Here is a 15,347-nt window from a genome sequence, read left to right as displayed (position 1 = left end):
CAAGGGCTCTTCAGCAAGTTATTTAATCTCTGAATTTCCTCATTTGTAAAAAGGGGGACAACAACGTCCAACTGGTAGGGCTGTCGTGAGGCTCCCATAGAAATGCCTATTACCAGAACTGGAACGTAGGGGCGGCTAGGAATGTGAGCAAGAGAATTTTTTAAAAGGCTGGTCTACCACTGACCCACTGTGTCACTTCAGGGACGTTTCTTCATCTTTCTTAGTGTCAATTCACTCACTGAGATAGTGTGACAAGGAGAGTTTTGAGCATAAAACAGTTAATGCATGTGAGATACTTAGCATCATGTGAGAGACTTGGTTCATTAAGTTGAAAATGTTGACCACTATTATTATTCATGCAAAATAGTGTCCCTGCATGTGTGTATGTGCCCGTGTGTGATCACACACACACACACACACATACATACACACACTTCAGATATCCAAATGGTGAAATTCAAATGATGTCGGAGGACAAAATGAAAACAGATGCCTTCTTTGTTGGTGTTTTAAATTATCACGTGGGGTTTATTGTTTATGTTGTAATGGTTGTTTTAGCGTCCCTTTAAGATCTAAGGGTCGTTTGTTTCTCCACCTCCTAGAAAGGTGACTGCAATCAAGGCATTTAATTTCCTGAGCCTTTGTCTACTCACACAAGAATGGGGTAGCAGTAATGCAAGGCTGTTTGACTGCAAGAGTATATGTGAAAACTCACTGTAAAAAGTAAAGAATTACACAATAAATTGTTTACTACTGTGCTTAAAAATCAGGACACTAATTGCTTACATTAAATAATTATATTATTATTTTGGATCAAGCTGCAAATTATATATTTGCAAATCCGTATCCATTCTGTTCTTTTATATGTTCTGTCCTCAAAACAACAGAAAAAGAGCGGGGTGGGGTGGAAAGAGCTGCACTGTTGTTTTTCTCCCCATTTAAATTGGAGTCTAAAAAAAAAGTCAAACAGTTAAAATAATTTCACTTTATAATAAATCTATGAATAAGAATAAAGCTAAATTACAACACCTAATGTATTAATGGCATGACTTTAAACACAGTTTAAAGTGCTCATTCGATGGATGGATGTGTCTATATTATTCTGTTATAGGTGCTCTCAACTCTCTTCTCTCCTTAGCACGCAGATTTTAACTGTAGCACGATGGCATGGGAATTCTGTATTGCTAACCAGATTTGCATGGTCAGCTCTGAACCCTGGGAACCACAATGGCAGAGACAAAGACAGGGAAGTCACCAAAGACAGGGAAAGGCGGAGGGCAGAAGGCAAGGTTCCTGGGACAGGGCCACCCATCACAGGGCAGTCCTGAGAGGCACCAGGATGACAGGCAGTGTCCCCTCACTTGACCATGCCACCCTGTAGAAAGAGGGGCCAATTCCACCTTAAGTAACAGCATCGGGTCTTGGAGGCGGATGTCACATGTGATTAGTGGGGAAGTTTTTAGGTTGTGGACAACTAATCTTTCTACCGACAAAGAGCCCAATTCCCGAGGAGGTGGTCTGAAAATACTTGAAGCAAAGAAACTTCAGGTGGAAAGAATAAACGAGGCTAAAAGGGCCTGTTGTTTAGTTCCTACAGTTAATGACAAACTGTCATGCATTAGCTGTTCTCGTGGGGAAGGGTGGCAGAAAGGAAAAGATTGGAGGGAAAAAAAAAAAAGCTGAGGCTGTTTCCACAGGGTGCCTCTGGTTCAGCAGTAAATCACTTGTACTCTCTAATAAATCTGTAAAGGTGCTGCAGGTAATTAACAGATGCTGTTCACAGGAATGTGGAAAAATCAAGCCAATTATCAAGCTCATATGCAACTGAGAAATCATCCACAATGTTAAATTGCCAACTGGTATTTAATCAATCGGGCAACACGTAGGAGAGAAAATCAAAGGTAATTTAGAATTCTATTTCTTCCTATATCAGAAGAGGTGGTGGTGGGAGTGGCAGGGAGACACAAAGACCCTTTCCAGAAGCATCTTTCTGGGCTGTGTCCCTTTCTACCTCCCAGTAGGGAGCAAAGCAAGCAGGCTTCCTTGGGACAAGGCTGGAAGCCTTTGCGTGTCCTGTCCAGCAAGGGAGGGGATGGCCCTGCACGGGGGAGGCAGGGCTGGGGGAACGGGATACGACGTGGCAGGAAGCGTGATTTAGATCAGTAACGGACAGTTGCCGCCACTCCCAGATTAACGACAGTCTTTTTTATGCCCGGGTTTATTCAGCATCATGCCACCTGCCCTTCTCTTAACGTTTCTTTTAATCGTGTCTGGTTTTATGTGAAGCCAAAAATAAATAAATGAATAAACAATTCACAGGCAGATCATTCCCAAATCTGAATCACAGTTTATGGATTCCAATTAGTGTTTCAGAACCCTCGATTCATGTATTTCGTCATTGATTTTCGGGACTCTTTCCTCATGAAAATCAACCTTGACATGGGGCTCAAGTCAGTGTCTGGGAGAGCACTGGGTAAGCATCCTTTGGTTTTCTGGCCCCCGAAGGATAAAAGAGAAATCCCGCCTCCTGCATCAGTCACCAAGCACCTTCTCGGTATTTGTGAACAAAATAAAAACTGGCCTTCTTAATTATAAACTGCACTAGCCTTTTAAGTGTCCCATTATTGCGCAGTCATTCAGTACTCACCGTAATAACAGTGATAATAAAGAATTCACTTGGTGTGCGTGTGGATGCTACGTCAAGTGCCACTGGTATTCAACTGTAATTCAGCATTAGTTAATGGGCACTTAAAATGCTCCCCAAATGATTGATACTGCAGTACTCTGTGGTTCCTCAAACTCTACATAGAACTTATTTTACAAGTGTGAGCCAAAATCATTAAATTAATAAACCTTACCTTCTATAAGTTTGGGATTTGGAAAGAGGGGATTATCATTTAGAGAACTTTAATAGTAACATGCTAGAGACGGAGAGGCATCCAAATGAAAAACATTCTCTCATTAAAAAAAAAAAGGAAGAAGCAAACAAAGACAGTATACTTACTTTTAAATTACAGGTTCAAAGCGTACACTACACTGAGGAGTTAAAAATAACAGCTGGACCACCAGTGACTAATGACACAATCTGGTCCTTCTAGGTGGCAGCGAAGGTTAAGTTCTGAACTCTTGCCTTGGGGTAGATACTCACACTTCACACATGCATTGATGCAGAAGGGTGGACAGGGCTAGCCTGGACATTCACTTCCCTGAGGAAATCTGCTCTGGGGAGAGGTCTGATAGGACCTGCTGGCTAGCACAGGGGACGAAGACATTGCTTAGGATGAGAAGATGTGGATGAAAGGCATACTTGCCATTTCTAGCCAAAGAGCAAACCGTCACCATCATGCTGCAGAACACTGAAAAGAAACTCAGTAATTTAAAAACTAGTTTTCTAGTTTACGTTACACTTTTTCTTTTTCTTGTTTTGCACAGTGATTAGGCAGAGTGTCTTATTTCTGAGCTCTTTACTACGAATGGGAGAGATGCTTTTCTCCCTTTGCAGGGGAGACAAGCGCTCTGTCCTCTAAGCATTAAGTCAGCTGCTCTTCTGGATAAGGAACAAATCTGAGCTGGATCTGGAGCTGACGGTGAGGGCGGGATGACCGCCCACTGTGACAAAAACCATCATGGCTGCAGCCACACTATTCCCTGCCAATCCAGCTGTGTGATGGTGGTTAAAAAAGTAATAATAAAATCACCAACCTCAGAATGCTTTCGCCAAATGTCTATGTTCTTGCGCTGAGCTTTCGAGAAATGGTCCCAAGCTTTTTGTCTGGTAGAAGCGTTGAAAACGGCCACAATCTGCTCAACTTTGGTGAACAAGGAAGTCAAACAAGACAAGTAATTTATGTTGTGATCACTACAGGGAAGCAAAGCAAAGACACTAGGAGTCTATGGATGATGTCGCAGCAGAAATAACATCATCAATATCCATCCCATTTGTGCCTTTTTGTACTTACATGGCAGCAAGGTGGGGGAGGTCTCCCTTCATGTCTGTGTCCATAACTTTAGGTTAAAACAAACTCTAAATACGACTGGGAGAAGTTCATGGACATCTGCTTCCAAGCATTTGTTACCTCTTGTCTAAAAAAATGCTTTGGTACATCTATACACCTAGATCTATAGATATACAGGCACTGGTGTTGACACGCAAATATAGATATACAGATCAGGTAATGCCTGGACTGGAGCCTTAGAAGTGAAGCCCGGGGGGAGTGGCTGAATGAGGAAGAACCAAACACATCTCTTTTTGCTTTTGGTCTCCATCTCAAGGACCCCAGTGCAGCCCGCAGAAGACATTACCGTGTCCAAGTTCCAAGTTGGGGCAATGAGTAGTTTGTGTCATATCTCCCTTCAGTCTCAAGGCCATTTTTACCCCGTGGTCCCCTTTTCTCCCCCTGTTGCACCCATTACAGCCAGCCCTCCAGCCCTCTGGCAGAAAATGGGAGCCATTGCCTTCACCTCAAGACAGACCAAGGCTCACCCAACCAGCAGCACCGCATGCAGATCTTATTTCAACACCATACGGCGTCCTTCGTAGTTCATCGTGGCCACATACCATTCTCTGTTACTCCATTTTAACTTTCATAAGGCTCTCCTCCCTCTGGCTCCCGACACTCTGGAAGTTCTAACTCTAACACTTTGACTTAATTTAGCACTTCTGTGGCTTCCAGGGGAGGCGCTACGTCCGTGATCAACGTTGAAGGGTGGTGAACAAACGTAGACAGGGAAAGGGATGGGCTCTTAGTAGTGGATGTGAGAGGCGGGGGTCAACCAACTGCAGATTCAATCTTGCTTAAGCAGTTATTGATCTAGTAAGCACGGGATTAAGGAAATTACAGCACTGAACGAACCGTATGATTAAACGTGAACTCCTAAATATTTAGTTAGGAAGGCACAGTCAAAATGAGCTGCTTAGGGATGCTAACGCTCTACTTAACATAAATCTTTCTAAAGTGATTCCCAAGGCTCTATTCTAAAAAAAGGACATCAAAGCTCTTCCACATCTTCCAGGTGTCCAAGGAATGTCCAAGAGTAATAGAAGAATCCCCACAGAAGAGCAACACCTGGTGCCCCAATTTCAAACATTAGAAATAAACAAGTGTGTGATGGAGGAAAGGAAGAAAGCAGATTCCCTTCACTCACTACATGGTAAATATCTTCTAACGCTAATAAGCAACTACTTCTCAGTCTATGGGTGATTTTCGCAGGGGTTTTACATGGACTGTTTTCTAACTCAAGAAGATCGCAAGTCCAAATCTCCTTATTTATCAAACTTGATCATCAAGTCTCCTGATGAATTTGCTGCACTCGCCTGTAACGGGAGGATTGAAGCTAAGCTCGCGCTGCCCTTGAGCGCATGCAGCTCCCCTCTCCTGCCTCACCTGGAGGAAGTAACGCTGCCAGACTAGTCACAATGAGCTGCTCCCAGGGCTGACTTTCCCCTGACCACCGACCCCCAGGGCTCTGCTTGGATGCACTGCCCGTGGCTGGCCAAGGAGAACTGGCTCACCCCCACTGCCTGGGCTTCCTATGGCTTTGCCTGCAGGGAGGCTGGGACCATCTGGGGCCCCCAGATGCCTGCTGCACGGGCAGCACAGGGCACTCGGCCCAAAATGCCCGTGGTGGAATCCACTGCCTGATGAGACTATCTGGCGGGGGTGGTGATCACGGGATTGTTAAAGAGTAATGGGTCTCATTGCTTTTAATAGTAGACCTCTTTGATCAGCAGCATTTAGAAGAGTAACAACTGTGGTGTCCTGACACCAGGCCTGAGGAGAGAGGACAGGAAAGGTCGAGGCTGAGTTATCTGGGTGATAGAAGTCAAAATTCTGCCATCAATTGGAGAAGGCTCTTAATAAAGGGGATACACCAAAGAGAAAATTACGTGGTCATACATGCGTGTGTGGAGTGGGAGGAAGGTAAGAGAGACCAGTAACGCACTTGGAGGAGTACAGAAGGGAAGGTACTTAGAAGAAAGACTCTGCACAGGTTCAAGGGTAAAAATGGATCCCCTAATATCTACTCAAGGCATGTACTCCTGCAGATATTCCCTGTTTGAGGGTAAATGCCTCAGGTTTTCTTTTTTTTTTTTGCAGTACGCGGGCCTCTCACTTTTGTGGCCTCTCCCATTGCGGAGCACAGGCTCCGGATGCGCAGGCTCAGCGGCCATGGCTCACGGGCCCAGCCGCTCCGCGGCATGTGGGATCTTCCCGGACCGGGGCACGAACCCGTGTCCCCTGCATCGGCAGGCGGACTCTCAACCACTGCGCCACCAGGGAAGCCCCAATGCCTCAGTTATTTAGAACATGTTATTACCATATTCCAGGGTTTAAGTTCCATTCATTCATTCATCCATCCATTGAGAAAACATCTGAGACCCTCCTAGTCACCATGCATTTGACTGATTGCTAGAAATATATGATTAAGACACTGATTGCTAGAAATATATGATTAAGACAAAGTCCATGCCCTTGATGAGACCATGGTCTCTAGGGAGCAAGAAAGACAGGCAGATAATTATCCTATGCAAGAGAGGTATGGATGACAGCTATGGGGACATGATAGCTAACTCAGTAGATGGAGACAGGGAACATCCCAAAGAAAACAACATTTGCTAAGTCTTAAATGATGAACCAATGCTTGCCCAGTAGAGAAGGCAGGGACGTCCGGTTCAGAGGTGGCCATGGAATTGTGAAAGGACTTTGTGTGAAAGTAGCTGGTGGGGAGAGGGCTAAAGGTGGGTGGGAATAAGTCAGGAAGGACCGTGTATGCCAAGCCAGACTGTGACTTTATACTGTAGGCCAGAGGAGGCATATCCGAGTAGGATTTGTTTGGGAGAGATGATGAAGGTTTGAATTAAGACAGAGCACTGGAATGGAGGGAGGAGCAAGGAGTCGATGGGACACGGTGGCTGACTTGCTGTGAGGCCGGAGAGAAGAGAGACCAGGATGACTCAAACTTGAGAAGCACATCAGAGACCGAGAGCACAGGTGGAGGTCTGAGAAAGAAGATAAGGGGTTTACTTCTGGACGGGCTGAATCTGAGATGCCTGAAGGTCATCCAGAGGGAGCCGGAATACACACCGGAGGTTCAGAAAGAAGTCAGAATTCAGAGACTTGACTTGAATTTTCTGGGCCATTCTCTATTTCCTGTAATTGTATTCTTTTCAATAGCATAATTAATTAAAAGCAAAACTAAATATGAGAACTTTTATACTTCTTTTCTTATTAAGTTTTATACTTTCCCCCCACATATTAACAAGTTAAAAAAAAACCCTCAATCCCAAAAAACAAAAACCGTGTAACTCAGCTTAGGTTTAAAAAATACTCGCATAGTATTTCTAGGGTCCAGTTGACTTCTCTCATTTCTGTGCAGGCTGTCCCTGAATGAGCCATTCGTCTTGCAAATGAAAGATCTTGGGCACACAAAAGGACTCAGAAGAGTGCTACGATCAGCAGGAATTCATCATCATTAGTGAAAAACTACCTCCAAGAGTATGCCGTAATGAATGTGATTCAAAGACGGCATATTTTTAAAACCATAAATCAGGGCGACCGCTAGGACTGGCGTCCCAGGGAAAGACCATGCTCTCTTCACTGCAGCAGGAAACACCAAAGAGCAAGTCCCTGAATCCGACTACCACTCACTACTTCTCCAGTATAATTCACACTGCTTATTCCATAACACAGTAAAACTACAGGTAGTTACTAAGTGGAATCTTTAACTCTCTACTTCACCGCTCAGAGAAGACAGAAACAGTAAACAAGATGGCACTGGCCTTTGTTCAGAAAGGTAGCATGCAGACGCTGAGCTGAGAGCAGAGCAGATTCACATCAACCGCCACCGGCGCCTTCACCACCCAGGGGTCTACAGAGTGGTGGCTGCGCGGCCCCATACGAGCCTATGGCAATTAGAATACTCCAGCATTTGGGAAGCATTAACGACAGAAAGAGCGCTCCGCAAGAGAATTAATATTTACCCTTCACACCTTGCAAACCGCCCTCCCACAATCCTCTGTATTAACTTTGCCTAAATTAGGTTATTTGAGAGAAACGAAAAAATTAAAAGGGACTGATTTTTCTGAAGTATGCTGGAATGTCCGTCTTAGGTGTCACAGTAGAGTCCCTAGTACATTTCCAGCAGGTATAAGTGAACATTAGTGGAGGATAAATAGAGCTTTGAGGAAATTGCTAATCACTCTTGGCAGAGACAAACCTCTTGTTAAAAGATAAACTGAGGTATATTAAAATGTTTGAAGTTTATTTCAACAAAAATGGATTCCAGTCGAGCGGCACCAAACCGGAAGTGTTTAGCAGTGCACCATTGACAGGAGTTGGGGAGAGACTCACAGGGAAAAGGCAGAAGCAAAGCCAGGAGATTACTGTTTGGTTGTCTCTCAAAACCTAGCTGGTTATTTGTGACTGGTTGTCCTCAGGTTTCCGTTTCTTAACCGTGAGGCACTTACAGGCTTAGGTTTTGGTTTGCATACTTAGGCCTCCACGACGTTAGAGCCTCCCCTAATGGCCTCTGTGTTTAATTAACTGAACACCCTACTACAGATTATTCTCTTATGCACATAACATGCACACACATGTGTATAAATTCTTCAGCATTTCAACAAAAAATCCTAAGACTAGGTCATTTAACCACCTTTTTTTTGTACTTTCCCCTCACCTCAAAATGTCTGGACATCTGCGGACTTCAGAACAGACTTCTTACATGAGAGAGAATTTGATCAATTATCTTGAGAAGCACTTGTCTTCAGTCTTCTCAGAAAAGACAAGCTCAGAACAGGACATTCTGGGTAAACACCCAGAAATAGAACACGCTCAAACAAGCTCCCTGGGAAGGGGCCGGGCACCAAGCACAAAACCTCCGACTTCTGGGGGGGTACGAGGCTCCTGATTCTTGAGCTCTGGGCAGAAAAGCCTTGGAAGCAATGAAAGGGAAAGGTTAGGTTCCTCCAAAGAGCAAACCCAGACCTTTTCCTCCATGTGCTCCTGAGTGTGTGTCTTGAGTCCCCCACACCTCCTGCATCTTTTGTTCCAGCTAAGCAGCTGTGAGAGAGCTTTCAATCCATTTAGTCTCCCAGATACCAAGGGAAACCGATTAAGTCCTTATAGACAGTAGGCCTGCCTAAATAGAGCACCTCAAACAAATCTTCCAAGCTGAATTTTTGTTTTTAATGCTATCTAGGCTCCTGATAGAGCCTTAACTCTGTGGGGTTCAGAGGAAATTTTATTTTCCTTTAAGGGATAACATTTTCCCAAATCCTCTGTGAAGAGCTCCTAAGAGATTTTCAAAGGCGTGTAACAAATGAAAAGAGCTGAGTTCCCCCACTAGCGTTTTAGTGTTGTTTTTAAATACCAAAAGCTAGGGTGGGACTGAGGAGCCTTGGCCCTGGATTGCAGAATTATAACAGCGAGTGGAATAAGTGATTTGGGCCCTCCGGACGCCCAGAGGAGTGAGACAAAGCCAGAGGGAGGAGCTGTTAGTGTTGAACATGACAGGGGAAGCTGCTAGAGTGATTCCCAGAGAGATTCCTGCGCCCTCACTTGTGTTCTGGGTCCTCACTCAGGAGCCAGTGAGTCTGGCGGGAAGCCCAGGAAACAGAATTAACTCCATCAAACCCATACATTAAGGAGGCACGGACCGGAATTTCAAGTCAAGGAGGAAAAAGGGCATTCTGGGGTTTTTGTCTTGAGATGACTAAAAAGAGCCATGCTGTGTAACCCTGTGAATCCATTCCAGCCCTGTTGAACCTGAGGCCAGAACGCCACCAGCAGGTACCACGGTTCTGAACTTCCTGGCTAGATGAGGCCAGAAATCTGGTTCTTTTGGGGAGTGGGGTGAGGATAGGAAGAAAAACATGCTGGATCAAATTACACAAAAAGAAACACGGTGCTTTTGGCAAATTCTGAGCAAGCAGGAAACGGTGACATTGTTCCAATAAATGGTAAGATATTAGGCAGACAGTGACTTTTGAAGCTCTGTAGAGTATAAATCCCAATACACTTCAGGGAACTGTAGATACCCTTATTAATGCATCTGTTCAAATATTCTGGAAAGTAATGGAACAAAAATCCATGAAGCTATTATAATTTTAATGGTTCCTTACGATATATAGCATCTATTAGGCTTTTGAAAATCCAATCAATCACCCTGTCTGGATGATCCCTATTGACTAAATGAAAGTAATATACGTCTATAAGAAAAAAATGAATGAAATGAAAAGTAAAAGTCTATCTTCCCTTCCTGACTACCGCCCATCCAGTGTCTCTCTTTAAAGGTAACCACTGTTAACAGAGTATCCATCCAAAGAAAGAGTTATACATACAGTACACTATGTGTAACCTTGGTTTACTTACATAAAGTGCCAATATTATTGATACATACACTGTGCTGTATCTTGCTCTTAAGTCCTACGTGTATTATCAGTAAGGCTGCAGTGAACCTCTTTCTGACATACTTTCTGACACATTCTTACCTAAATCTTTATAAGAAATTCTCAGCAGTGGAAAAAATATATAACAGAGTGTATGAATTTTTCATTTTTGAGAGCTATCGCCAAGTGGCACTCACATTTTATGCCCGCAAGTATTTTTCAGATTGTTTTCCTATCCCTTGTCAACAGCTGGTAATCAAATGTTAAATTTTGCCATTCCTGATCAATGAGAAAAGGCCTGAATTACATGATGACCGATTCTCTGAACCCGAGCTGTCCGCATTTGCAGTTTCCATTGTGAATCACGGAAAGAAGTCCACAGACTCATCAGAACTGCCCTTTTGATCAGTAACTGGCTTGTTGTGAAGACTGACCATCCAGCAAGAAGGGAAGAGACCTGGTTTCTGGGTATCCCTTCTCCTTTGTGACCCTCAAAAGGGTGACCCTGCTTTCCTCTGGGTCACCGTCAACTCCATGAGTGGTGCCAGGAGAATCAGGTAACAGGAGCTGGCTACTTCTGATTACTTAGACTTACTGGGCCAGGCACTATGCTCGATGACTTAAAACAGTGGTTTTCAAAGTGTGGATCCTGGCCCAGCATCGTGGGCATCACTTGGGAATTTATTAAAATGCAAGTAGTCCCTAGACGTACTGCACAGAAACTCGGGGGGGTGGGGCCCAGCAGGTTCTTTTCCTAAAAACATTTTTCCCAGTTTTATTGAGATAGATGTAACTGACATACAACACTGTGTAAACAGAAGGTGCACAGCATAATGATTTGCAGTATGTACGTACCATGAAATGATTACCACAAGGTTAGTTAACATCTGTCATCTCACATGGTTACAAGTTTTTTTTCTCGAGACGAAAATTTTTAAGGTTTACCGTCTTAACAACTTTCAAATACACAATACAGTACTGTTAACTATTGCTGTCGGGCCGTGCATTTCATCTCCGGGAATTACTTATTTTATAACTAGAAGTTTGTGTCTCTTGCCCTCCTTCACCCCTTCCGTGCACCCCCCAACCTCTGCCTCTGGCAACCACCGATCCAGCAGAGTCTGTTTTTCCAAGGTCCCCGAGTCATTCCAACGCATAATGAAGTTTGAGAACCTCTGATTTAAAACATTACCTCATTTAAATTCCCCAGCAACGATCTGAGGCAGGTGCTATTATTATGGCCATTTCACTGAGAAAGAAACTGAGATTCACAGAGAGGGTATTATTACCAGTCATATACTTAGCAAGTGGTGAAGCTGGGGATGGAAAATAGCATCTGTGCAACTTCAAATCGTGCATTTATACCCATTTGTCTATGCATTTGTACTATGGGCCAAGGTCTTACGAACACTGTGGAGCACACCCCGTGCCAAACCTCGCACTAGGCACTGGGGACAAAAAGATCCGGAGACGCTGCTGGTCCTTGCAGCCCCGGTGAATCCCAGCATGAGAATGCTGAGAGGGAGGCTGCAGAGAGCGCCAAGGCGGGCAGGAAAGGCTTTAACAACGGCTGGTCCAAAATGTTAAGGTGACCAGAATTTCCTACTGCAAAGAAGACAAATATTTGCGGCTGTGATGGGGCAGGAAGCTGCACTGAGCCCTTTCCAAAAGTGTTCTCAGGAATGTGAACGACAGCAAGGAAGAATCCCAGGGTCTGGAAAGAGGGCCCCTGCTCACCTGTCTACCAGACTGCAACTGACTCCTTCCGGGGTACACGCTCAGCACACGCTTTCATCTAAAATCCGTGCTGTCCTGCTTTTGCTTATCACTGTTGAATAAAAGCCTCAGCAGGCCAAGCTTGAGGTGGGGCCGAGGGAGAGCTTTTAGGGGTCGAGGAGTCGCACAGCGTTTCTGGGGGCACGCGGGCGGGCAGGGAGGGTCACGCAGCCTGCATTTCTGAGGCCGTAGCTCCCCCTCTAAGCAGCTGTGTGGCCTGCGAAAATCTCCACCTGTTTTAATCCCAAGGTCAAGGGGGGTCAGTCCTGAATAACCTTCCTACCTCTGTCATCCCATGGCACAGGGGTCTGCGAACTTTCTGTGAAGGAACAGACAGGATATATTTTTGGCTTTGCGGATCTCAAGGCTACCTGCTAGAGCAGGGGTCTGCACACCTAAGCAGTTTGTCTCCTTAAGTAGATGTTCTCTCACGTTGTCTGCGGCTACTCTGTCACGAGTCTCCCTGGACAGTGTTCTTTTGTTTGAGCACAAATACTAATCAGTACTTCTTTTTCAGTTGCACAGAGAGTCAAGAACACGTCGTATCTGCCTTCAAGAAACTTAAAACTTACAGTACTGCCTGGAGATTTAACCTCCACAGCCAGGCAGAGTCCGGACGGGCACGGAGAGTGTCCTCTGATCCTCTGTTCTATGATCAGCTCCGGACTTACTGACATCCCGGCAGGTACTTGTTGTGTGCAGACATTCAGAGATGTTCAAGGGTCGAAGTTGTTGATACGATAAGGACAGCCGAATTTTCAGAGTGGGAAGAGAACCTAGGGGACTGTCTGGTCAAACCCTTTCATCGCAGAGATAAGAAAACGAAGACTTAAGGAGCTTCCAGGCCTTTCCTAAAGTCACCTGGCTAATTTATGGTCAAGCTGGGCTCACAACTCTCCACTGTCGGCTTTTTTCGGGATCTAAGATGAGGTTGATGCCATTTCCTATCATAAATGCACAAAACAAATCTGCATGACAGTTCTAACCTTCCCAATCTCCAGGTTAAAATAACATCAACGACAGTGCTCTAACACTACTTCTGCAAAATTCTCAACTAAAGCATATTCTATGTATTTCACTTTTAAGGAGAATGGTATATTAGATCAAAGCCAGTTAAGATCACGGTTTACCCCCCAAACCAACATTTAGAATGTGTTTCACAGTTATTAGGTTCCAGCTCAATTTCCAATACTACTTTCATTTCCACCTGTGACATGGGATCAACAACCCATATTTGTATACTGAGGTGCTTACAAGAACGTCGCCTGAAAGTGGGGCAGTGAGGCGGGAGAAGAGAACAGCAAACGGTCTCTGTCTCTGCTTAGCCTAAAATCTTGCTGGAGGAAAAAACCAAAACCCCAAACCTGATGCTTAAAAGAATCATCAAATGCCCAAGTAGACAGTACCGACAAGCGCTACAGAAGGGAGGAGAAAGGGAGGTGGTTATGCGTAGGACAGACAGAAAAGATTCATATTGGAGGTGTGATAGGAGCTTTGGTTCTGGCCTGGGGAGGAAGGGAAATGCTTCAGACAAGGGATGGGGAGGAAGTACGAGTGCGGAGGGGGGATAGAGGGTCGTGCTATAGGCAAAGACTTTGTTTTCTGACCAGGTAGCAGCTCTTATATTCAGTGTGATGTCAGCACACTTCTTCACACCCCCCTGTAAACTATAAACTTATACTTATCCTCCTCTGATCCTTTTCATTTTCCATAAACACAACGCACACAGAGAAAGCGAACTGTCCAAGGAGCCAAGAGTCCTGGGTTCTAATCTGCCCATAAATTGCGAAATGACAGGGGCCTATCAGGGCTGCTCTTGGAAACTCAAGTTTCCTCCTCTATAAAATGAGGGGGCTTGGGCCAATGAGGGTCTGAGGTCCCCTCCAGCTCTGACACTCAACAATTTCTAGTTTTCCATCCTGCTAATACTTATGGCACATAATCTTTTTTTTTTTTTGCGGTACGCAGGCCTCTCACTGCCGTGGCCTCTCCCGTTGCGGAGCACAGGCTCTGGACGTGCAGGCTCAGCGGTCATGGCTCACGGGCCTAGCCGCTCCGTGGCATGTGGGATCTTCCCGGACCGGGGCACGAACCTGTGTCCCCTGCATCGGCAGGCGGACTCTCAACCACTGCTCCACGAGGAAAGCCCCACATAATCTTAAATTAACATTACTAAGTCCTTCTCCATCACCTTCTGCTTCCCGTTTGCCTTTTCCCCACTCTGCTCCCTTCCCTCTCTCCTCTCTTACCAGGAAGTGTGCTGGGAAATTACCAGAGTGGGACGATTATGAAGTGTTTAAATTTTCATCAGATGTGTGTGTGTTGTAACAAGGCATGGACAATTGATCAACCTGGCATGCACATTAATAATTGAGTGTTGTGGAACATGTTTCCTCAACTTTATAAACAGCTCTTCTCTGAGCTTTGAAATGACAAGCTTTGCTCATAACTGAAAACCTGAATGTGGGCAGGCCTATGGGGAGTTCCTCTGACGTATAAATGTTTAAAAAGCAAGGAAGAGCAAAACCTGAAAGTCTCTCAGTTGGGAAACTTGGGGGAGTTTCTGCCCAACGGATAGGCTGAGAGGTGACATAAAGATGAGATAAGGATGATATGAGAATAAAATGACATAAGGATGAGATGATTCACCTGTACTGAACTTTTTTTTCCTTTCTTTATATATAGTGAATGAGATCTATCCAGCTGGCCCAGAAAGGAAGGGAAAGCCCTAGGTGCCCCACCAGTTTAAAGGATGCTCTCATCTAACATCTTTGAAAACTGCACATCCATTGTCACAGGTGAAAAACGATCCAAAGTAGAAGTGAATGGATGCCATACTTCCCAAACTCTTGGTTGGGTTTAGTTGCTGCCCTTTGACACTCTATGCCAAGGTTCAGATGGAAACAATGCCTATTTGATTATATTTACATAGCCCATCCTGGGGTGAAGGCCAGAGATAGGAAGAAGGTTAGAACTTAAACAAATGTTGGCAGAACTGAACACCAACAAAGCTAGAAGGTAACTGCTGGCCTTTGATGTAGACCTTGAAATAAATCTCAACCTTTAAATTATTCATGGCTCTTGGGGTTTTTTTCCCTTTTGAACACATGCTATTTGTTCAAATATGAAAGCAAGGATAAGCAAGGCAAGTAGATATGTGCATTTAATCCATTTTAATGGACTA

At 44.7% G+C, this 15,347-nt stretch overlaps 1 protein-coding gene across 11 annotated transcripts in view; it reads right to left on the bottom strand.

Annotated features, from left to right (window-relative positions):
* Positions 1 to 15,347, bottom strand: part of ENOX1 (ecto-NOX disulfide-thiol exchanger 1) — a 611,047-nt gene that overhangs the window by 119,532 nt on the left and 476,168 nt on the right. For 10 of the 11 annotated variants that reach the window (XM_060129461.1, XM_060129462.1, XM_060129460.1 and 7 more), the window contains one exon: positions 3,703 to 3,809. The exons of the other annotated variant lie outside the window; for it this stretch is intronic. In XM_060129461.1, coding sequence (XP_059985444.1) covers positions 3,703 to 3,809 — 107 coding nt within the window. The remainder of the gene's footprint in view (positions 1 to 3,702; positions 3,810 to 15,347) is intronic. 11 annotated transcript variants of the gene reach the window in all.

This window comes from Lagenorhynchus albirostris, chromosome 18, assembly GCF_949774975.1.
Source record: "Lagenorhynchus albirostris chromosome 18, mLagAlb1.1, whole genome shotgun sequence".
NCBI classification, from domain to species: domain Eukaryota; kingdom Metazoa; phylum Chordata; class Mammalia; order Artiodactyla; family Delphinidae; genus Lagenorhynchus; species Lagenorhynchus albirostris.
This window is presented reverse-complemented; position numbering and strand designations above follow the sequence as displayed.